Genomic DNA, 25882 nt, shown 5'->3' with positions numbered 1-25882 from the left:
GTCAATGTTGCCAACCCAAAGTAAAAACTCATTTAACATGAAAGTGTTGCCAACTCTGAAAATTTATTTTGCCATTAGCCCTAAGTAAAAAAAAAAAAATGTTTAGATTTGTCGGAGCAAACTAAAATTTTTTTTTTCCTTAAGGGGCGTCGACTGTAGTGTGCCACACGCGCCATCTCAATTGGCGCCAAAATTTTTGCCACACTCCACAATTACTCAAACAATTAACGACAATTATTTTTCTAATTGCGTAGACAAGTTTATTTTTTTCCTTAAATCTTAAAACAAGGAAGAACGAGAGAGCAGGGAAATGTTAGTCATTCTCTTCGCGCATTCAAGTTCCTCCCGCTGTCTTTATTTTTTTTTGTTGGATGAAATACTATGTCTGCTTCATCCCTCCCAGCCAGCTGACTGTCTGCTCAGGAATCAGTTAAACTATAACCTTTCTCGTCTAGAGAAGATAATATTTTCTACTACAGGAAAGTAATAGATTCCTACTTTTTGGTTATCAAAATCTTAAATAAATAGAAACGACAGAATTAATATGAAATTCGTTTAGTTAACTTAAAGGTTAAAAAGGTTATTTTGTTAGTCAACCATATATTCAATAACTATGACACAGAGTCTCATCTTCCCGTAATACGACCACAAGTGTTCGATTATAAATTTGATTATTCACTCTGTTTTTGGACGTTTTAGTAATATAAATTGTCACAGACATAAGTCGTTAATTTTTAAAGCACACTTGCAAAGTTTGAACTTTTGAACTCTTGAAATTTTATTGAAAATATAATGTGTCTGGAGAGTCACGGTGTAATTAAAATTGTCTCAGTAAATTGTACTATCTGTAACTAAAATTGACTCTTTGTACACATGAGGTCAAATGTTAACCTTCTCAGGTTATCAGGGTTTTTGTATCAGTAAATTTTTCCATGTACAGGAAGCTTTTAGGATACGCCCTCCGCCTGCTTACGCAGTCGCAGAAACTTAAATTCGTTTAATAAATAATTCGAAATCCAATCAGGTAAAACCCTGACTTACCCCTGCCTTCACACGTCCCTACCCTAGTGCCGTGTGAAAATGATAAGGTCAAACAAAAAGTGAGTACATCTCTCTTGAGAGAGTAGAATTAGTCAATTCGTCAATTCGGGGGATCATCATCGAGTTTTCGAAGAGGCGCGGGCCTCCGCCCGTTGCCCCCTTCGGGGGAATTCCGATCACCTTTAGAAGTGGCACAAGCTTCCGCTTGTTGCTTCCTTCGGGTAAAGTTCCATCAAACTCCAAGGCATGGACTTATCGTCCACAGTCTAACTTGGAACTACGCCGGAACGTTGACACTCTTGTTATAGCCCGTTCTTCGGTCGGGAGAAACTTTGTTACATCCCTCACCGACTTGTGCTATTGTGTCAGCAGTGACTGTTAACTTCCATCATACGGCGTAAGGACGGTATTCCTTCCACCACGGACATTTCGTAAAGATCCATCATTGGAGACGAGCAGTGTGTGTTATCACTAATTCCACCTTAAGTGCTCAACTGGACAGTACCTCTGTTCTCACTGTGAGTATACAGACAACCTACAAACTTAGTTATTACTACTCAGATTCTGCTTACCTAATCTGAACATTGGCTCTACAAGGATCTCTTTAAGATCTCTCATTAATTCAACTTTTGTGTACCTAAATGCTTCCTAAAACAATATTCGTTAACCTGTGCTAACGCTGAGTTACGTAGAAGACCTCATGTAGGAAAGTCACCCTGTAATGTATTCAGTCTACGGACTTATTCGAGCCAGCTAATAAAATTCTTCCTAACTCGAACTTGCATTGTTTACGTCATTCCAAAAACATTCTCAATACTTCCCTTTTGGTGAACGTTTCATAATTCTTTCTCAATATCTATATTAACGCCTCGTATCGACGTGCCCATGTTGTAGTCTACTGGAGAAGGCAGATGACCTGTGGAATGAAATCCTGTTGGACGTAGTTCGAAACTGGGAACTGCATTCACCATTCGTCTCACCTCTATTCCATCATCCATCCAGGAGAAGACCAGCCTGTGCGAAGTCCCAAATATTCCGAAGACTTCTAATCCCGTACGAAGCTCAGTGACGACATCGTCTTACATGAAGTCCTGATCATCGTCCGTCTATCCTGTTCTTGTATTTCAGCCGCTCGAAGTACAAGTAAGTTTCTCGTAATAGTGTTCTTAGTGCTTTTAAGTGATTGTGCTACCTGGTGCGTACGAAACGGCTACAGCAGCGTCGAAGATAGCCCCGGAGTCTTCCCATCTCGACTTAGAGTGCCTGGAGGTAGGACCACGGACCTCAGGTGGGTTATCACTGTTTATTTAATGTTTTCATGTAACTGTCATTTGCATTATCTTTTCATAAAGTCGCTTAACTGTAAAGGGGATCACCTCCCAAGTAGTTTCAAAATTACTTTGAAACCTTTTGTTGCTTAAATATCGTTTGTGTGAATTGCTAATTACTTTTGATTTCCTAGATCTCTTTTAATTCGAGCAGCAATCTCGTGTCTAATTATAATGATATAATATGTCTTTGATATGCTAATTTGCTAAGTATTCTGAACTGGCTGATAGCAGTGGTATTCCAACTCGCTGACGCCTTCTCGCTAATATCGTAATACTCGTAATTATTGTTCTTTTGCGTACTGACCTCACTCGTCCTCATTCAGACGAAAACCGCCTTGCTTTTGTTATCTGTATTGTTCCGGGACCCTAAAGCTGTCCCCTTGACGAGTGGTCATTCGATAGCCTGTTTGCTTGAGATGGACATCTGCGCCTTTGCGCCTTCACTCGGTTGTTATTGAAATTGTATGTCATTTAACCATCTATCATCCGAGCTGCATAGCTCCTCTTTGACTCGGACTAATTTAAAGTCCCTATATAAACAGCCTTTTTCAAGGCTACCTCTTGCTATCAATATAAACAGCCTTTTTCAAGGCTACCTCTTGCTATTGTTCATTATTATTGTACTAATAACAACCTCCTCCACCAAGACATACTTTGGTGACAGATTGGTGGAATGTGCACGCGCGACATAATTGTTGTCGGCCTGTGACATGCGATACCTCGCGTCACGCACATAATTTGATAACTGAATCGTTGGGATATGTACCCGCTGACATAAATTGGTGGCTACATTGAGATTCGAACCCTGGCCCACATAAATCGTGGCCCTTATATGAATTATTCTTGTTGTGATATAATTATCCTCTGGCGGTATATAAATACTTGTTGTTCTTGGCTATCGTTCTCTATATCGGTGTCTTCACACCCTGTCAGTACGCCCATAAATTAGTTAAGCGCTCATGTATATAAAACCTATATTTTGAATTCTACCTGAGCTTACTTGGGAGCGTGAACAAACTATTCGTTGTTCTTTAAATGCAAATGATAGAATCGGTGTTCTACAACTTTCTAACACTGAGAATCCTACCAGTCCACCACGAAGGTCTAAGCTTCCCCTTGAGACCGTTCGTGGCCGCGACACCATATTCCTTTCATTTGTGAGACAGGCTACACTCAATGCAAAACAGGAAACTCCGATAAAATCAAAGCTAGTGGGAACGAAAAAGAAAAACAGGTCGGAATTCTACGTGTCAAAAATTTATTTCCCATTGGATCAACGATCCAACTGCATTTCATGGATGATTCACCAATCTGGTGTTCCACTGCACAAGCGAAAGCAAAAAATAGTACACACAATTACAGAACACAAGTTTGTTACACATCGTTAGTAGGCAAGACAGATTAGTTTCTAAGTTTGGAGTTCCCAATTAAAATACGTCAATACTTCAAGTGAATCTGTCTCTTTATATGCCACATCAAAAAATGGGTACAAGAATCCAAGCATGGTAAGAAATGCTGAAAATGAACCGAGGTCAAAGAAGACTATCAAATGCTATCACAAAGGAAACACTACCCTCGTATTTGATATCATGCACGATCGGAGATTGTCAACTTGTGAGATAGGACACAGGTTGGGCATATCACAGTAGCGAGCGATCACATTCTGAAAAATTAACTTAGTTTATCAAAGGTCTAAGCTCTATGGACCCACGTCTTCTGACTCGTTAACAAAAGTGCACACGGTACAGCACACCACTGAACAATTTGAAACTTCTAAACGTGATGTGAATAATTTTCTATCGCGATTTATCACTTGAACGAATGCTGGGTTTATGACTACCACCCCGAAACCAAACAATAATCTAAACAGTGAAAGTACCCTTCATTTCCTACTCCAAAAAAAGGTGAAGGTCATTCCATCCGCTGGCAAGGTGATGACATCAGTTTTCTGAAGATTTCCGAAATGTGATATAGATTGATTACCTTCAAAAAGAGGTCACACCATGACAGCAAAATATGATGCTGACCTTGTGATAAAACTCATGAGCTCAAATCCAAGAAAAAAGGATACAAGTGCTCACCAGGTCTTCAAAATATTCATACCACTGACGATTACTAACTAACTCTATGGACTATGGAACCCGGAGGTTCAATGCCGTGTTCACAGAAGCTCTCCACTGACTTCTATCCTTAGCCACCTGGATCCAGTTTCTACTTTGTATTCCTATTCCACTGTTGATTACATCCGAATTAATATCACAACAGTAATTAAGTGCATTAAGTTCAGGAATGCTTCTTTCGAAAATATTCAGAGGCTGACGCTAGCCCTCCCCCTTCAAAAACGTTTCTCGGAACGGCGATAGGATATATAAAACAATTCCACTTAGTTTATTTTCATTTAATAGTCGTCGTAGAAGAAAATGTTGCCTGTCTTGAGATAAGTTAGCACGTGTCGTATACATTCATTTATTAGCATTCGAACTGTTAGAATAAACAGAACAAATTTTTAATTGATATATTACAAATGTTTATGGGAATAAAATGTTCAAGAATAATAATGTCTTAAAGCAAGCAGCAACATATGCAATACGTGAATAAGTAATAAATGAATACATGAATATTAAATGAAAACAGGAAAATTACCGTAACTAAAACTTTCATATTTATTGAATAGATTGTAATAATCACAAATGAGACCTATTATAGAGCAATACATAAAATACTGGAAAAGAAATCTGAATTTTTGAGTTACACATCATCGCAAGTGAAGACGACCTTTTTCTTGTGTTAATAGATCTTTGTTCGTCTCTTGAAATTATTAAATAAAATATGTTATAAATCTTTTTTAGACAAAAGATAATGGAAGAAAAGATTTCTTACGTAAACTTTTAAGTTGAGGCTTCTGGTTCCACAAATCATACTACACCGTTTATTAGCCATTATGGCTGACTAGCACTTCGAAAGAGCTGTTTATATATATATATATATATATATATATATATATATATATATATATATATATATATATATATATATATATATATATTGATGAAATATATATTTCACCACGAGAGAGAGCGAGAGATGGTCTTTGCAATTTGTTTTTTATTTTTATTTTCTACGTTGCGTAAGAATTCGCTTATTGTGAACTAGAGATCGCTACTTTCCTCAAGTTTTATTTTATCGAATGCAAAGGATTTCTTGGGGTCTTCATGAAGCCCAGCCGACAATCTTTTAGATCTTCTAAAAAATTTGATAATGCATAACTTGTGGTATAATCCTTCTCCCCTAGTAAGAAACAGAATGACTTCCAATCTTCTTCCCCAATCACCTTGCTCACTAGCTTTCTGTAGCAATTAATTGTTACATGGAAGTGTACTTACTTTGCCAAATTTCCACGTCTTCACAGAGAATTTATTCTCGGGTTCGCAACATTCTTCCCCACAGAATAGATATACTTTCTTGAAGTTAAAATGCGATTCAGTTGATCTTAATTTCTGCGTAACAAAAGATCTATAGTTACCTATACGACTTTTTTAATAGTTTGAACACTTGACATATGCCTTCTTGCAATCGCTGTGAATGGTAATAATAATAATAATAATAATATATATATATATATATATATATATATATATATATATATATATATATATATATATATATATATTCTCACTTGACACCTTACTTGCATTTGTTAGTATGACTGGTTGGATTAGAGATAAGCGTCCTTTTTAGCACCGATGCTATAATTTAATATGGAATTCAAATTACGAGCTCCCGCCATGAATCTAACCCAGGTCTCTCACGCCGAAGACGAATACGAAGGCAATATAGGGAAGCTCTGTTAGTAAAGGGAGGTTCTGATATAGAGACTTAGGTTTAACACAATTTTTCATCACACAAAATACACAATTTGTCACAATTCATTTCTATATTACTTTGAATAAAATACGGAAATATCCTGTTACAAGAAGTATGGTATAAGTACAGATATATCTAGAGTGACCAAACGTACTGATTTTCGCAGTAGAGTACTGTTTTTCAAAGAGTTGTCCTGTGTGTTGCGAAGACGCGTACAAAATCGAGAAATGTCTTTTTTAAAATGTCCTGCGAAATGTCCTGAGTTAACTTATTTGAAGTATTTTAATGTTTCATTCTTTATTCACATTTTGAATCATAGGCACTCGTTTCCTGAATGATGAACTGCTGAGTTTTTTTTTTTTTTTTAACACTCCTCAAAAGATTAGGGAAGATTAGGCAACAATTAATAAATTCTGGAGATATTTGAAATTCGAAAGAAACTTTATCCATTGCGTGAAAAACACATATGTAACAAACTTGCTCAAAAAATTACAGACGACGACCAATGTCTCGAGATGATAATGCAGACAAATTAAAATTAATACAGTCATAATTTAAATATTTTTATGTTACACTGTTAGCTACATTATATATTTATCGTACTTTAAAGTCATAAAACCAACTCATCCGCTTAGACAAGTTTATTATTGTTAAGTTAACTGGTTAATCGGATCATTGCAATTTAATATAGAGAAACGATCAAGAAGGGGTCATTCTTCATTTTTGTATTCTTCATTCTTCATGTCCTCATTTTTCTATTAGATACACCTTACTACCAAAAATATACTGTTTACACGTACCATATTGCGCAAAAAAAAAAAAAAAAAAAAAAAAAAAGCTACATTAAAAAAAATCCGACATAAATGCGAAAATTGTGATAATTAATGCTACAAAAAAGATCAAAATTGTTGCGAAAAAGTTTCGTCTCTAGCAATACGAAATGCAATGGCTCAAGTTAAGTGCTTGTCGACTCATTATTTGGACTAAATTCCTCTTTAATTGAAGATTATTCTTCACTGTCTTCCGAATATAGCATAACGCCAATGCGCCGGGACTTAAAAAAGAGCTGCAAACTCGCCTCAAAATAGTCAGAAACACTTCCGCGGTCAACGACTGTTAAATGAAAATAAATTACGGAAATTTGTTTTGTATGAACATCGAAGTACTCTCGAACACTTTTAAAGAGAGAGGGATCATCGACAGGATATTTTCGAGAAGCATACCTGAGCTTTATGTACTAACTTAAACAGAGAATATTTAATATATCTTTGCGATATTAATTAAGGTGGAATTATTGCAACTATAGTAATCTTAGTGGCATTTTCGGGTTGTGTGGCCATTGAAAAAAAAAAAAAAAAATCATTAGCTGAAGAGGAAGCACAGCGTTATAGATTCCTTTTGTTCCACGCTGTGTCAAAGACAGAATTGTACGAACAATTTAAAAAATGACAAATAACACCTGTGTTCGTTACAAAAAGCGGAACACACATTATACTTTTAATAGCACAGGTGATGAGGGGGGAGAGGAGAAAGAACATCTACCTGCTTAACAAGAAATATCCTCTAATCTACTCTTCATAGTAAAATCATCATTTGTAGATGAATAATGATCATTAATCCTAAAAACATTTCAAATGTTCCTGAAAAAAGCTGACGATTTCTTAGCTAATTTTTCATTTAATTTTCCGGAAACATTTTTGAGGAATTATAAGCATTAGGAAAATTCAGAAAAACTACTTGACAGGAAATTTTCTCTACTTTCAAATAGGTCCAGTTCATTTTCTCTCTAAAATTAAATGTTTTTGAGAAATTAGTTAAAAATTGATGAAGGTGCCTTGGCGGCTTTAGCACTAATCAGATCCGTAAGAACTTTTAGTATGTTGACGATAAGTACTATTACAGCAATTCTACGAAGGAAAAAATTATTACTATTGCCCAAGATTACCAAAGAAGTAAAGCTTTCTTGTTACCAAGAAAGCCTATGAAATCAAGAATACTGGACTAAGAACAGAAGAAAATATTACATGTACGAGTATAGTCTTTTATCGCTGTTAACTAATACGTACCTTCCCCTATGTCGAGGTTCTGGCCGCCTAGGTGTAGGTAACCTTCGCCGCTGACTGGAGGGCATATCCCACGGAGGAGACGAAGGGTTACTAGCAGAAATATCTACCATACTATGACTACCACGAGAAACACATCGCCTCTTCCGAGATGGACTCTCACTCTGAAAATACAATAGTAATTCACTGGTTATAATCCTGATATAAACAGCCATAAAATAACTTTACATAACTAACAGCTACGTAATACGTAATGTACACGGACAAGAACAAGTAATCGATTTTCCAAAATGCTATTAGAACTTTGAAGGATCATATCCCATTATTTGATATTTCACGTGATCAGACGAAATAATTCCCACTATATAAGTTAGACACCACATAACACATTGTTCTGAGTAGACAAAAATGCATATTCCTTTTATGCATACATTATGACCACTCCTCTCAAATTATGTTTTAGTTTAAAAGCACACGAAAATCTCTTCACAGAGACAGAGCCCAACTGTGAACTGTACACATGGAATGCTCTAATTTTCTTTTTACGCACGGTTACTCATTACAAAAACTGAAAGCTGAATGAGTTTCATCTTTCCCATCAGCAGAGATAATATTCAACCTTAAAAACTGGGTAAAAATATAGTATTTTCTTTACCTTCTAAAGAAACAAGCAAGAAGCTTCTTTTATAATTAATTACGTATATATTTATCTCAAATTACTCCATATCAAAATTACAAAAATATGGATTATTTTTCACAAAAATAATTTTTTAACGTACGATCTTGTTAACTAACTCTACAGATGTGCAAAATATGAATCAATGAACGATGCAGGAGTAATCACGTAAGTAATACTTTGTACATATTTAATATTTTTCTTTCTCAATTTTACGATGTTGAATATTTTAATATAACGAACAATTCTAATCATTTGGCATAAAAGTAGCGAAAATTTGCAGCAATACAAGTGAGAAGACTAGCACGTAAGCAAGTTCACAAGATCTATTATTGAGCTGAACAACACGAATTTAGCAGTATTATTACAATTGGTTAACATGTAAAATAAGAATGTGAATACTCTAAATACAGAGATGCACCGACTAACAACGATGATATTAATCAACGAAAGAGTTTCAGAACTGATTAACAATAGTGACGCATTAAGTTATGCACTTCATATTCATTACCAGCTGAAATGCCCGTTCTTCGAACGGATAAAATATGATTATGTAAAATGTTTGAAAGGTTTATTTGAATCTCATTATGTTATTGCTAATCGACAATGCACTTGCATAACTATTGCGGAAAGAAACTTTTGTTCGGGGTTGCGGCTGTGAACCTTTATCCTTCACCATGCATAAAGACCTAATACCTCCAGATTTCTTCCTCTTCACAAATTTTAAGTACTATTTTACGGGGTCAGCGTTTCCACAATGTTTGCGAGATCATTACATAAGTGAAGAGCTGCTCTGATAGCAAATTTGCAGGCTTTTGCGAAGCTGGTATCGAACTCTTTCACAGCTGTAACAAATATTGGAAAAAGATGAAGCATACAGTCAGTGGCTAACACATCAAATCCCTAGGAAATCTGAATCACTCTACTCGCAACCCAGGTGCATTCTTTTTCAATAAAAGTTACCTGAGTGACCTGACGCTCTGAATTTTTCTGCCACCTAGCGTGAAACTCTGAAAGCAGGGGTGTGACGTCGTCGATGCACACTTGAAACAGGCATGAAAGATTCGTGGCGAGTTCTTCTAAAATATCTACTGACATCTTCTATGGAGGGTGTGCCAATCAAGTGATATTTTTTTCTTTTCTTTGTTACAATGTCTGAAACAAGCTGACATTATGATATTATCTGGTTTTGTTCTTGTATGTACAAAAATCAACCAAACAGATATGTCCCATGTAGTGGACAGCATGCACTTGAAGCACATTTGTCTGCAACAATCTGTCCACTGTAGTGGACTTTATACATCTATTGAAGATATGATTGTTTTTGCAAAAAGTGGTGTTTGCCACTCACAAAAATATAATTGGAGCCTCTATGGCAACCAATGAGCTTCTTCAAGACTTCTGACTAATATATGTGTGAAATCTGGGTTCGATTTCCAGTTGATGTCACTACACTTGACTCCAACACGTTATGGCAGACAAAATTGGTATGTTTAGAACACCTTCCAAAAAGATAATCTTTTCTGAAATCAAACTGAAATCAGGAACATGTAGACCTGTACACACAAACTGCCTTGAACATATGTTACTCAGCATATTGAGGATGAGGGAAGTGAATCAGCATAAACGAATGAAGACAAAGAAACTAAAGATCCTCCTCTGCATAGAAGCAACCAAAGACAAGTAAAAATGAGGTGGTCAAAATATGGCAATAAGTTTTCTCAGAATGTTTTTCCATTTCTTAAAAATAACAATGTAAATATTACAGAAAATGAACAAATTGATTTGTTTTCGCAGTTATTTATAGATTATGATGTAAATGACATTGTTTCAGAACAATCTGTATGCGAATCAAAATGGGAAGGAACACGACAGTGTTGGTCTTACGATGAAGTTTTAAGTTGTAAAGTTGTACCTGACGTAATGTCAGTAAACCGGTTTGACCTCATATGGAAATATCTTCATTTCTATGATAATTCGCAGCCTCGAGATGCGATCGACAGACTTTATAAGTTACGATATGTACTGAATAAACTGAAAAAGAGGTTCGAATTTGCTGTGAATGATGAAGAGTATCAATGCATTGTCGGGCAAATCATGTCATTCAAGGGTAGACGTAACATAAACCAATATATACCCACGAAGCCGAAAGCTTGGGGATGAAAATTTCGGGAAGGTCACAGAGCAGTGGTTACATGTACGATTTTGTTGAATATGTTAATTTTTAACTCTTATTACTTCTACCAAAACCATTTTGGCAAGTTTTCTACAATATAACGTTTATTCTATTTATTTTTAGTATAATTTTGCAAACTTTGTGTGTCACAATTCAAAAATGATTCTCTTACCCAAAATGCATGAAGTCCATTCAAGTGGACAGATAAAAATAATAATTAAATTCTGCTAAGAAAACATCAAATTTTAAAATTTTCGGTTTTACATGTCATAGTACATCAAGAACAATTTGTAAGAAAAAAAATAATCATCACATGTCAATGAGAACATAATTCATGCACGAAAGGGTTAAGATTTGAATATCAATAGTAGCTGAGGGAATGAAAAGGGGTGGAGTAAGATGGACGTTCCGAGTGTTTGCTGGAACTGACCTTTTTAATAGATTATAATCTGGTAACTCAGCAAAGCAGGCAAAGATACATTCTCTCTTTTAATAAATGGACATCAATTAGTATCAAAAGCAATGAACAAATACTGTACAAAACTATTCATTGTAAAGTATTCATTTTTATTTTCATACTTGTATATTTATGTATGTAAAGTAAATTATCCATCTGTACATGGTTTTGAATTACCCTATTTCGGTAATTATTGTTATCTTTTGCGAGGGATAAAAAGTTTGATGAAAACGAGATTTTCTTATGGATTACATTTTCCAAATTCTTGTGTAATTTATTGAGTAGTTTGCTGAATTTCTAGGCAGTGTTAATTCTGCAGTTTATTGTTTGGTTGATTTGATCCCATAACCTATCTAACACTCCGTTACCAAGGTTTAATTCAGAGTTTTTGTTCTTAATAAAACACGCTTATTTAATTTGTTCTTTGCGTAGACATCTTGTAAAATATGTTCACCTTCCTTATGGAATGTTTACTTTCCATTAGATGTCTTTATATCCTCGACGCATTGTCTAGACCTAGATCTACATATGATGTATATTTTATTAGAACCCATAATTTAACCATAATCCCAGTGTTAGATAAATTCTGGGATTAAATAATTTAATACGATAAACTGCAGAAATAACACTGTCCAAAAATTAAACTAATTACTCATTAATATTTTAGTAGTATCTTGGACTCATATTAATAAAAAGGTGGAATCTGAAGAATCACTGCCACAATAGGTGGAATTGCAGGAAGATTTAATAGTGTGCTTTTATGCTCAAGATCATCATACTTATTGTTTATTTATTTATTTGTGGTGATTAATACAAGACACATTTATAATGAAAGACTTGGTGCTATTTTCAACAGAATTTTTTACGACATGACAAAAGACCAGGAGTTTGGAAAAATAGAAAATACAACAAGAATGTAATCCATAGGAAAATCTCAGTTTTGTCGAACTTTTCATCCTTCGCAAAAGATAATAATTACCGAAATAGGGTAATTCAAAACCTATAGTGAATTAAAAACCAAAGATGTGCAGGTAAATAATTTACTTTTTTATTAGACACATAAATATACTGTCCACACTGTTTACTAACACCGGGAAACATTACTAATGGCTCTATTTTAGAAAGAAACAATGTTGCGCTTATAAGTAGACTGTGCTCAGTGTATTTGACATGTTGAGACACGCCCAATCCGACACGAAAATTCATTTAGGTACGCCGTACGTTTAGATACGTATAACGATATATGATGCTGCAATTCATAAATTGGTGAGTGTATCATTTACTTCATTATCATTTGAATGCAAGTCTATGTTTCTCTGTTAAGATACTATTTGTACTATTTCACGGATTTCGTGAAACACGGTGTATACTTGACAAAGATTGGCGAATTACATCTTACCTTTCTCCCATCGTCTTGACTCGTGTTCCGATAATATGGCGGGGAATGCGTCATTTGTACCGGACTAAGACGTGTACCCCCAGCAAATAGTTCTGAAAGAAAGAAATAAACAATAGATATCAACAATGCACGAATAGAAGTTATCAAAAACCAAAAATACTGTACTATACTATTCAATACATATTTTGAATGAAATTTACTTCTCTTACTATGACCTATACGCATCAGCTCCTTAAAACCAGAGTATAGCTATTATGGAGACAATTTCGATTCCCGTCCAGTACACCTCCCCTCTTAATTTTAACTCTGAATTTTATTATTAAAGTTGCTGATTTACCATGTAGCAGTAGTACTACAGACAGCATGAAAATTTTGAAAACGATGAAGGAAAGTACGTTCAGAAGTGCCAAAAAATTATTTCAAAGAAGCGCTGAAAAAACAAGAGTATGAGCCAATACTTCAGGGATACCATTGCCCATTAAAAAATTAATAATTAAATTAGTAAATATTTTTATTAATTTTCTTTTTTTCTCTCTCTTCTTATTTATGACATGAAATGAAATCTAAGTTTTACGTCTCACGATTATGCTGGCTAGGCTAAAGGAGAATGCGATGATGAAAAATGAATGAAATGGTGGAATTAAGAAAGTAGGAAGAAACGGGGGAACCCCGAGAAAACCAACACATATGGCGTTTGTCCACCACAAAGTACACTTGGCGTGAGCTGGGACCGAACCCAAGACCCCAAGCACCAGGTGAACAATCTACCACTGAGCCACCGCCCTCTTCTTATTTATGAAACATTGTGAGCAACTCCATAACTTTTTGTGGGCAATGGGAAGCATACTTCCCGCCAAGGGAGCCTAGGTGTGCTTTTATTTGCTGCAATGGGAAGCGATATTTCCATTAGTCATAAGTTTTTTTCAGTATGGAAGTGGGAATTACACTCAAGAAATGATTCTGTTTGTTTGTTTTGAGTGTGTACTGGGGAGTATAGAGGAGGTATCGTGTCATCCTTTGTGAAAAAATTCGCCCACGAAAGGGTTAATAGGTGGAAGTAGTGTACTATAGTTCATGTTTCCCAAAGTGACATTTATTATGATTCTGACTTGTCCGTTCATCACGCATTGAATCTTGTCTGTTTTCCTCCAACTCTTCTGATAGCTAAATTTCTCCAGCGTGTGAGTCCCTGAAATCTTTTACAAGGTATGTAAACTCTCATTCGAAATCAACTAGGTGCCACTTTAAGACAGTTTCTGAAGTTCACTGTTGCAAACTGAATAATGTAAAATGAGACAAAATAATTACACTGATTTTACAATATTATATAATATATAGTGGATCTTTAATTTCTGTTTTGCTAAGGTGCACCTTGCTGTTTGTATACCTATACTATAAAGTTGAAAGTTGATAAGTGATCTCTTTTCGTTACTTAAAAAGTCACGTATTGGAATCTTACATAGTTAAAAATCATCTTTATTTCATTATTTCCACTGGAGTTGCAGCATCTCAGCATGTGACTGACTTTTGCATAAGATTATATAAATGATTCACTACTACTGACGAAGGACAGTCATGTCTTTCCAAAATACATAATTCATTCCATAATTTATGGTGATCAAATGAACATGTCATAGATCAGTAAATGAGTTGTGTAATGTTTCGAAGACTCAAATAATCTGGAAAACCATCGACAAAAGATTACAAGAGTCCTAGTTTTACAAGAACGCAACTTCATGTACGAAATACTTCTACAGCTTATACAACGTAAGGACTCCCTACGATAAGTTATTACTTTGTTTATGTATTGATATTATCCTTCTCGCATTACGCGGATTGTGAAAAATGTACTAATATTATTACAAGTTTGAACAATAATGCACTATTCGCATGTACTTACAAGAAGTAAGCATGTATAAGGTGTCGCCATACGCGTACTCAGCTAGTATATATTCAGCCAAAAAATGTGAACGAAATAAATGAACAATGAAGTAGGAATACAAATAATTTCACAACTTTATTATTTATTTCTGTATTGAATAAACAGTGAATTGATAAACTCTTTCGTTCACAATCTGTTTTCAACTGATTGAAAAACTGGGACCTTTCATGGGTATAGAGAACTTGTATTATTAAAGAGTAGAGTTCACAGATAGATACTATTTTCAACTAAAGACAATACGAATATATGTAAGGTAACTTTCCCTCCGAGCCAAATTTATACGTAACAGGATTGTTACTTACCTTCAACAGTCCTTCTCGGTGAGAAATCCACTCCTAAAGGGCGCGGATGTCCCTCTACTGCATTCGGAGCAAGGCTTGGACTCAAACTTAGTAAAGAAGCTGGTCCACCAGAAAATAGGGAACTTTCCTAAAGAAATTACGAAGAACGGAGGATAAATATATATTTAACATGGCGGTAAACACAATTTATTTTAAATAATTCAAAGCTACAGAAAAATTTAACCACAACGTTACCAAAACAAAAACAATGCGTACGTACAGAAAGTAAGTACAAGGATTAGGTAACTTACACTGGTCGCAAAATAGCAAAAATTTCAAACATCTCTCTGGTTTATTGCTAATTACTCTCTGCCTACTTATACTTAGTACATACGACAACTGATATATTTACATAATGTTGCACTACTTTACTACAATATTATACTTACACACTGAACATAAAAATTAACTGCAATAAATTATCACTTCAAATAATAGATTTTGCAGACTTTTACCCATTAAGAGAAATGAGGGACAAGGTGCTTCAGTGGTAGAGCGCTTACCTCTGGTGCGTGAGGTCCCTAATTCGATCCCCGGTCAAGAAACTTTGTGGTGGATGATGTAGGTTTTCTCGAGGTACATCCGGTTCCTCACACATTCTCATTCCACCAATTATTCCATCATCATTCACTTGCCTAAATCATCTGTCTCCCTTAGCCTTAGTGAATGTTTATAGATTTCTACGTTCAAATGATTGTGAAAAATCTGAGATTAACTAGTATGATCATATGACTTACGAAAAATGCTATTTTTGTTTGGATGTGAAATATTATTTACAGAGTAGCCTATTTGAGTTCTTCAATTATTTGACTATTTAAAAAAAAAAGCAGAAACTGAACGTCCATGTCGTTTACGAACAATCAGTTTGCAGGTGAGAATTCCTATCTATATATTTAAATGCTAGGTTTATGTTTGTCTCCAAAGAAAAGTTTATAGTTTGTCTCCAATCCTTTCGACAACGAGATCTCGAACACCACAAGTGCTAGAAATATGCAGTTTTCACTGGTCTATTCAAAATTTTGTGTGGATTGTCCAGTTCTAATTGAATATTTAAAAAAACATGGCCATTATTTTTTATTACATTTTTTTAGAGTAACACTGGAAGTGATGAAATTTTAAAGAATAATCACATCCTACGAGTTATACATTCCAATACCACATAGTTGTGTACAGGGGTTGTATATCTCTCAGGTGTTTGTTTCATGGCCAAATGATAATGAAAAGCGAAGGATAACTATTTCTCCAGTCAAAGATGAATCTTCTATCGTTTGGAATGTTTTGCCCAATGAACACCATATATCGCTGACATTATAATTAATTGTGTGTGTACTGCATTCGCTTATTGCATACTGCATGCAAGAAGAAATAAAACACTGGTCATACATGAATTAGAAACTTCAATCGGAAATACGCTCAAATATTGCAAACGGTGCGAGATATTGGAAAAATAATCGAAAAAATCTCCTTTTATTATTTCTTGCCATTTTGTTACCAAGACGCCTTTCACTTGTGTTTGTAAAGGGACATGTACAGATGTTGTGACGAATGACACGGAGATTCATGCTCATATGTGAATGATGCGTTGTGTCGAGAGCGCAGGTTCAGTTAGTCTACATAATAAAATGCTAGGTTTATATGTTTGTGGCCAATCCTTTCGACAATGCGATCCCAAAAACCAGATGGTAGAAACGTGTGCTGGTCAATTCCAAATTTTGTGTAGATTTGCCAGTTCTCAATCAAATTTTCAAAAAAGTTTTTATTTTTCTATTTCACATTTTAGGCGTCGTTTTTGACACTATTACTTTAATATGGTCACTAGGACGTTAAGGCTGATACCCTTGTGAAAGGCAACCTGTAGAGGAGCTGCGTATAGCGGATTGGACATTTCAGGCGCTTTGCTTTAATCTGAATGACAAAACCTATTGCAAACTGCCACTTCGAAGGCTTGTGGAACCACAATGAGGTGTACTCGGATATGGAATTATAAGAAAAAAAAATATTTGTATTTGGTACCATCTAGTACTCATCCAAATTTTCCACAAACTTACACCAGCATTCTATATATTAAAATGTTACATTTCTATGTTTTCTATACCAATTCACTCCCTTTGAGAGTCTTTTACTTGTGTTCGTACAGGGACTTGCACAGATATAGTTTGAAATGGGAAGGACGTATTAGAACTGTGCACTGTGTAAATAGTCTATACGTGAAAATAACACATCATCCAAACTTAGATGGTCCGTAGTTCATTGTGTTTTGATAAGTTATGGTGTATTTGTTTGAATATAATGATTTATGTATCAAACGCTGTTGTTGTCATAGTAACAGCCATGAAATTCTGAGTGGTAAATTCACACCTACAGAGTACATGGTGTTAGATATATCTTTATCTTTCATATCCCATACAACAATCAAACATATTCTGACAATATCTTTACACGATTAACGAGTCTGCATTTTGACTAAGCATTTGTCTGCTTTAACGTGTAGTATGTAAAAAATTTACAGAACTTCATCACAATACAGTGTAGGCTTATACGGAAACAAGGACAGGCACGAACAATTATATTCCCAGGACTTTCCAGGGCTAAAATTTCCCAAAACAATACAACTATTATTATTTAAAATGCAGACTTCAAACTTCCCATATACCTCCTTTCTAGAACTTCTATTTTATAAGCATAAGACTACTACTATATTTTTATTCCAAGAAAAGACATTTCTAGCATCGAGAAAAGTAAATTCCCTGGTCATGCAGTGATGGATTGTTAGTTCAGAGACTTAATTTATCAATTTTCCCAAAGATGTTTTACACACGTTCGTATTGTGTGGAAACAAAATGATTTTATACATTTATATGTACTGCATTTTAAAGCATGAAGTGGTTAACCTCTATAAAATATTACCAGAATATATTTAGTGAACCAATATAATAGTAATAATTAAAAATCCAACACTGACCTAAAAAATTCGAGAGAAAACAAGTTCGCAAACAGTTTCAACGATAAATTCTCGCTATGATCAGTGCGTTGCTTTTTAAGAAAATCTAGATGCTCGAAAAACTATCTTTGAAATTTCACCTTCCTAACACAAATAATGGTTGGAACTGATGAACAATTATTCTTAGATGTCCTTACTTTATGACAAAAATAGTCTTCCTATTACCAGCATCTCTAAACCTGAGGTATATAAACGTAGACAGATCATTCATCTATGCGCTAAATACAATAAAATCATTCTACACCACTTTTGTCCTGAATGATGTATATGTAACTATTCCACCGTTTGTAAAACAGTAACACTGAAACGTTATCGTTGATGGTTATTTAGAAAAAATAATTACGAAAACCGAAGGAAACCCAGCCCTGTTTAACTCATAATTTTCTCCAATGAAAAATACCGAAACTCTACCTTCAACCTTACACCACGTCCACCAATTATCATTCTATGTAGTACCACGCAAAATCATTCCATACTACGCACTCCCAAAAGGCGTATTTGAGCTGTTGTATCTCTTGGGAAGTACTACCTTGTGGCAAATGGTCAATATGACAGATTAATAGATGTGTTAACGCAATTTTCCCATATTGTATTCTGTATGAAACTGTTTGCGAACAGATCTTCACTCTTTTAGCTAAACGTTACTTTTATTATTAAAATTATTACCAGAAGACACCCGGTTAATAAAGCTCCAGAAACAAGAACACAGAGAACTGATCATGTTGCTGGCAGACTAACAACACACCATAAAAATAAAACAAATAAGCAACTACATAATAATAATAATAATATTTACCTGGCCACATACGATATGCAGTTGAGGAGACAGTTGCCTCCGTTCTTGAGAACCTGCCGTGGGATCATTTGAGTAAACAGGTACTCCTGAGCCCGGACTTAGCTGAGGTCCTGACCGTACTGGCTTAGGATATGACTGGGAACAATAAGCAGAATCCTTCTGTCCATTAGATGCTGCTACAGGCATTGTACTAGCCTTTCTAAAGAAAGAAACAAAAATATAGTCATATCTTCTTATAAACTAATGGCCAGATAACACTGAAATCTTGTCCCACTAGATATCGGTAAGGGAACATTGCTCGGCTTATTCTGTGATACCGCAACATTAACAACGTTGCCAACCCAATAAAGTTGTAATTTTTCAAATGACAACACGTCAGGTTATTACATATTTTAAATCTCCATATAAAACGAAGACTTACAACAGCACATTTGTCATGCAGTATTGCAAACTAAGGACGCTAGAACATTTAAAAATGACCACATTTTGCAGAGTTCTACAGCAGTAATAATGCTATGACACGTACGGAACAATACACATCCAAAGTGCCTTATGTCAAATACTACGACTATAGTATGAAGCATTTCCAACAAGCAGAACAAGGACTTTTCATTGCCCATAAATTAAGAAAGAAGAAAATTTTATTGCCCAACTATAAACATAATTTTAATTATAAACTTATCCCATCACTTTTATTCTAGAGAATGGATAAGCAGAGAATTTTATCATGTCTTTTACGTTAGTAATAAGTTATCTTCAGATTTACTGAAGGAGATGTGAGTGCTATCTCAAAATCATTCGTAGATTGTGTGTATTTTGGATATTTTAATACATGAAAATATTTATTGCTGTTAAGCATGACAGACTCTATAATTCAATAGATTCTCTTCTCGTCTTGGGGTTAGTTTTACACCCAGATTTGGAAATGCTTCGTAAAACACGGAACCCTCTGAAAGATACCTTTTCTAGATCGATTTTAGTTGTAATTTTAGGCGGTTGTCTTAAAGAAGTCTCACTGTAATTTGAAAACTCCTGTGATATTTCTTCTTATAGGATATTTATTTCCTATTGCACCAGAACAACACATTTCTTTTCTGGGAGAAACAAAGTTTGGCACCAATCCTAAAATCCAGTGTATTTAAGTTCCATAAGTGTCATACTTATGATTAAATTATGGAATACAGACAGACAATTGGGATAATATTAACATTTACTTATTTAATCTATCTACAATCTGTGCCTACTAGCAGTTGAATGAAAAAAAAAAATTGTTGTTGATCTTGAGCATGCAACAGTAAAAGTACTACCCAACATTTTGACTGTCACATAGAAAATAATATTTTCGTATTTTTTTTAATTAGACCGAAGAATCTAAGTTTAAATTTGGGCAAAAGGTGCCTTGGGAAGCAATGGAACAACATGAATAAAGAATCACAATTTTAAATTAACTTCTTACTTTTCATATCACCTAAATATAAAAATTACACGCATAGGTTCATGTCATGCTAAACACAATTACAGTTGTTTAATTGCGTAAGTACTTCACAATGAAGAAAGGAATTTTGTAACGAAAATTATTTGCATCGAGGTTGGCCACAATCACAAAGGAACATAGGAATCCCCTATAACCTGGCAAGTAATCTCTATGTTCCTTTGGAGAATCCCTCACACACATCTTGCGGAGGTTTGAAGCGTACATTCTCCAATCGAGCAGGTATGATTTCAAGTGTCATGTTCTAAACCGCACTATCTACGTATCGCTGTTTTTGAATTACCGCCCTCTGAAATTCATTTTCCCCACGCTTTAGGCACCTTATATCGCCGAAACAATCCCTCACTGATCAAAGTTCCAGAGGACTTTTTTTTTTTTTTTTTTTTTTTTTTTTTTTTTTTTTGCTTGTTTCGGTATCAGGAATCAGCTCCCGAAGTTTGTTCAAATAGTTTCTTACCACCCTGTACTTAAAACAATCTGTAACAGAACGAAATTTTCATACGGAAGAATTGCTTGATTTTTTACAGAATGAGAACATTCATTCTGCGGAAACGAATGCCAAACAACGCATCAAAATATACTTGATAAACAATAACAAAACATTGAAAGAATAATATTCGCATATAACCACGTATCTAACAAATCAACTTAACTCCCGAATAATTTGAAAATGTATAAGATGCCTCTGTCGCTCCCAAAGGCTTATACATAATGAATAAAAGACAATCTAGTGTGTAATTCCACCGAAAACTAAGCAGGTTGGAATACGTGGCGACTTTTAAAATCACTGATACTTTCGCTTGCATGTTTAAATGAAATCCTGATAGGCAACGGTATAGATTTCTTCACGTCGGCGGCTAATTTTCCACTTTCCAAAGTCTCACAAATGAAAACCATATGAAACATACGGAGATGCGGAAGTCCTATACAGTACACGTCCTGTAGAAACAATACAAATAGGCAGTGAATACTGTCATATTCTATCGAACATTAAGTTTGTAGCAGAAGTGGTCATAAGAATGAATGAAATAATCGACAATGTGTTATTAAAACTTTAGGGAATTATTTAAAATCAAGGAACTTAAAGTTATGAGAAACTTAAAAATATATTTAAAAGGCCGCATCTGCGTTTGGAAGGGGGGAGGGAGTTTATACTGAAAGTATGAGCACTGAATCAGTTTGGAAGAAAAGCTGAGATTGTTTGAGTGTGTTCTGTGCCCTTATGCAACCTTATGGTTACAAGGGGTGGGATCTACTATTAACGTGGACTTCAAACCACAACTGAGGCTTGAATCCAGTGGAGTCGCGACTGTACAGAATATCTACACGATAACCCTCACAATATAAACTGTTCCCCACCACTTTCTCTCACCTTCACGAAATTATAGAACCATGCCACTGTCCCCATAAGGGTAAATTTAGGAAAGGGAGTGATACGTATCAAAGCAGACCAGAGTCAAACTCCAGTGGAAAAAGAACAGTCTCAGACTGGCGAAAGCCGGAGGACCGGAATTCCCGGCCGGGGACCCACTCTCAACTTCGTTTCTATTTTTAATCCTTATGTAAGTGTCTACAATATAACAAGAACCACGAAATTCGGGCCTACATCAGATGCACGTCAATGAGTATTCCCACAGACATAAGAAAGATAACTGTAGATCTTACTACGTCTAGAAAGCTCAAAATACCTTATGGGCTCCTTTCCGAAGGTTACTACAATGAACAACAGAAATAGCATATAGAAAACATAGCACATCCGTCATTTCTCGTTCAATTATGATCATTATACCCTGAATTAACAATAGAGCAAACAAAATGGGACCTCTATTCTACATTACAGTAATTGAATTTAGGTTATTAGTAGGGCTAGGATAATTACACATATTGCATATGTAAATACAGATTTAAGGACTTTAGTGTAAAATGAATATTTCGGTTATTTATGTTGCTACTACAACTAAACGCTAAATTTGTCGAAATAAAATAGCTATTGTCTGTCCGTTACTTGAAAGTAGTGGAAATTAAACGACTTTGTGGGAGAAAAAATGAGCTATCGTGTTAGTTTTTGCTGACTGATCTCGTTAACAACTATTGACCCTGTAGTTTGTATTCCATAAACAAAACACAAGACATTTTAGCAATCCAGGAAATGTTTTTGGGACACCGGGGCAGAATTCTAAGAAAGAGACGATCCCGTATTTTACGAGATGTATACGACTTCTACCGTGGGGCCCCTAAACTGCTCATCCAGCCGGGGCCCAAGTCCAACACACACACACACACACACACACACACCAAAAAAAAGTTCCGAAAGACGTTTTCATCAACTTCAAACCCAACCAGTAGGAGTAATTTCTAAGAACCTTTATTACGTATTGCAACTTTATGCAGTAGTGTTGCGCATCAAACTCAATGAGAATCCACTGTTCATTTTATGCTTGTTGCTGCTGCAGATCTGCAAGTGAGTTTTCAAAAATTTGCTGCAGTGTTTTTGAAATCGTACAGTACAAAAGATGCGTAAATATTATCTAACTCCACAACAAGCAAATAGTTTTGTTTATAGAGGAGTGACGTATCATTGCTACCTTATGTGCTGTAACGCTAGAATTTTTGGTAGGTAAACGCTCGATAGTTGTCACAAGTATAGCGTATACGCAAGAATACTTGGCGTATACGCACCCCAATATACGCTCATTCTTTCGTAAATTTAAGTTGAGTACACGCTGGACTATATAACTTTTAGGTGGGTATACGCCATATACTCCCGTATATGCCCCATTACATCCGTATATATATATATATATATATATATATATATATATATATATATATATATATATATACAGAATTCGTGCGGAGAATTTTAATCTTTGTACTAAGCAAAACTGGTCAGCACAAAAGAATGCAACTTTGTGGGATTACGGATGACCTGAACAGGGCCGTCCAAACTTGGGAAGACGTGAGGAGTTAACACTAATGGAGGAAACAAGCGGTCGCGGAGTCGAACAGAAACACTAACTAAAAGTAGTTCTTGAGTTTTGTATTTGTAACTGAATGGTAATATAACAAACAGAAAGTAATGTGTACAAATATTCCCAATATTTTAGACGTATGTTAGGGTACCAATTGCTCAGGGTAGGAATGTCATTTTGGGATAGCAGAGACGGTAACTTCTTCTCCTCAGTGAGTAATACATACATTTGAATGAATTGTACACTAATGAAAAAACATGAAATCATGTTGGAGAATGTAGTCCCCGAAGCAAAATCTGAGTTAACACTACTGCAACTTCTCCCTGACCCTGACTGTGTAGTAATCTTAATACACCCTTGTGACTTTTAAACTAATGGATAGAAAACGCTGAAATTTTGTACCATAAATATCGGCAAGGAGATATTGTTTGGCATACTCTGTTATGCCACAAGGTTAACAATTTTTTTTTTTACGTGGCACCACGTCAGATTTTACCCATTTCAAGTCTACATGTAAAATGAAAATTTACAAGGTTACATTTAGTATTCAGTGTTGCAAACTAAGGACGTTGATGGTGGCAGTAATAATGCAACTGAGATAGACGAGATAATGCATATGCGAAATACTATACTGTCTACCACTATGATCATGATATGACGAATTTCAAGTGAATGCGAATAAAGTTACAGACAATTAAAAATTCAACATTTTTCAAAAAGTCTTTATCTCGAGAAACGCTCAGATAAGTACCTCATCCAACTGTATAGATGGTTTTCAGTAATGTGAAGATCACAAAGGCGTTTACAGCAATCTGATATTTCAAACCATTCTGGAGATATGGTAAAAACTGTCAAAGTTTTCAATACTGTTTAAAATTATGTAATTATGAGAACTTATTGGAATTACACCTGCCAAAAAATATTATTATCAAGGCCCGGGAGTTTGTTATAACATATATTTTACATGGAAATTGGATAATGGGGTGAGGTCACGTATCAGGCGAAAAACAGCTGAAATAAACACAGTTGATAGGACATATTTTCCACATTTTCCAATTTGGAAACATATTTTTTCACTTTTCTAATATAAGACATATTTCTAGATATATATATATATATATATTGCAACATACTTGAACGAAATCGATAATTTTTTTAAACTTTTTCTTATATGCTTTCTTCGTGTTTTTGGAGGAGTACTGCGACAAGGAAATCCCTAACGAATCCACACTTAGGAAGGCCTATGTGGAAAATGTCTGTAGTGAAACTACGTAAAATCCAGCAAAAAGTGAAAAATAAAAATTTCTGGTTATCAGTGGACGAAACAACAGACTGTTGCGGACGTTATATAACCAATGTTGTGCTTGGTATTTTGGAACCGGAACAGACTGGAAAAATATTTACTTGTGCATGTTCCTCGGTTGGAGAAGGTTAACCATTCTACAATCAATGGCTGTATTGAAAACGCAATGCAGGTGGTTTTTCCACAAGGCGTTTGTAACGGATGCAGCTAGGTATTTGGTGGAAGCAGAAAAGGCCTTGAAAGTTCTATATCCCAAAATGATCCACATTACCTGTCTACCACACGGAGTCCACGGACTATGTGAAGAAATTAGAGCAAGATACCCCAACGTAGATCACTTTGTGTCAAATATGAAGAAAATTTTCTTGAAGTGTCCATCACGTCGACAGGCCCTAAAAGAGGCTGCCCCGGATATTGCTTTGCCAACACAGCCGGTGGTGACACGGCGGGGAACATGACTTAAAGCAATTCAACATTACTGCGCCAATCTGCCTATTCTTGCTGGATTTCAAACTGAAGATGCAGCATGTATTAGAGTTGTTCAGTAATGCAAATTTTGGGTTTCTGGTGTCATCCATTGAGTGATAGGAGACAAATGGTCTCAGTGTGCAAGACTGTCTTGAAACCGTAGACGATGTTAGAACAAAGTTGTCAACAGCAGATTTGGTGAAAGACCAGTTCACTGCCATCCTGAACAATAATCCTGGATATGGCATTTTCACCAACATCGCCGCTGTTCTGAATGGTGACGGAGAATTAACTCTCAAAAATTTTGAAGATTTAACACCTGCAGATACAGTATGTTTGAGGTTTGCTCCTTTGACTTCGTGCGATGTGGAACGTACATTCTCACGCTACAAGTTGCTGCTTGTAGATAATAGGCGAAGTTTCACAGAAGAGAACCTGAATAAGGTCTTCGTGTCACAATGCAATGTTTAAAATTACTTTTTGTCTATTGATTTGTCCGATCTTTATTTTTCATTTTCAAGTGTATAGCATAGTATGACATTGAAATATATACATTCTCT

The 25882-nt window shown here is 35.3% G+C and overlaps 1 protein-coding gene across 2 annotated transcripts in view; it reads right to left on the bottom strand.

Moving 5' to 3' along the window:
- Positions 1-25882, bottom strand: part of LOC145688342 (E3 ubiquitin-protein ligase RNF38-like) — a 131903-nt gene that overhangs the window by 95381 nt on the left and 10640 nt on the right. For both annotated transcript variants that reach the window (XM_081762491.1, XM_081762482.1), the window contains exons 2-5: positions 19088-19286; positions 15252-15378; positions 13008-13099; positions 8303-8463 (exon numbers count right to left, since the gene is read on the bottom strand). In XM_081762491.1, the coding sequence (XP_081618617.1) occupies positions 8303-8463; positions 13008-13099; positions 15252-15378; positions 19088-19273 (566 nt within the window). In that variant the 5' untranslated portion in view covers positions 19274-19286. The remainder of the gene's footprint in view (positions 1-8302; positions 8464-13007; positions 13100-15251; positions 15379-19087; positions 19287-25882) is intronic.

This window comes from Thermobia domestica, chromosome 1 (genome assembly GCF_964235325.1).
Source record: "Thermobia domestica chromosome 1, izTheDome1.hap1.1, whole genome shotgun sequence".
NCBI classification, from domain to species: domain Eukaryota; kingdom Metazoa; phylum Arthropoda; class Insecta; order Zygentoma; family Lepismatidae; genus Thermobia; species Thermobia domestica.
Note: the sequence above shows the minus strand (reverse complement) of the source record. Positions and strands in the feature narration are given on the sequence as shown.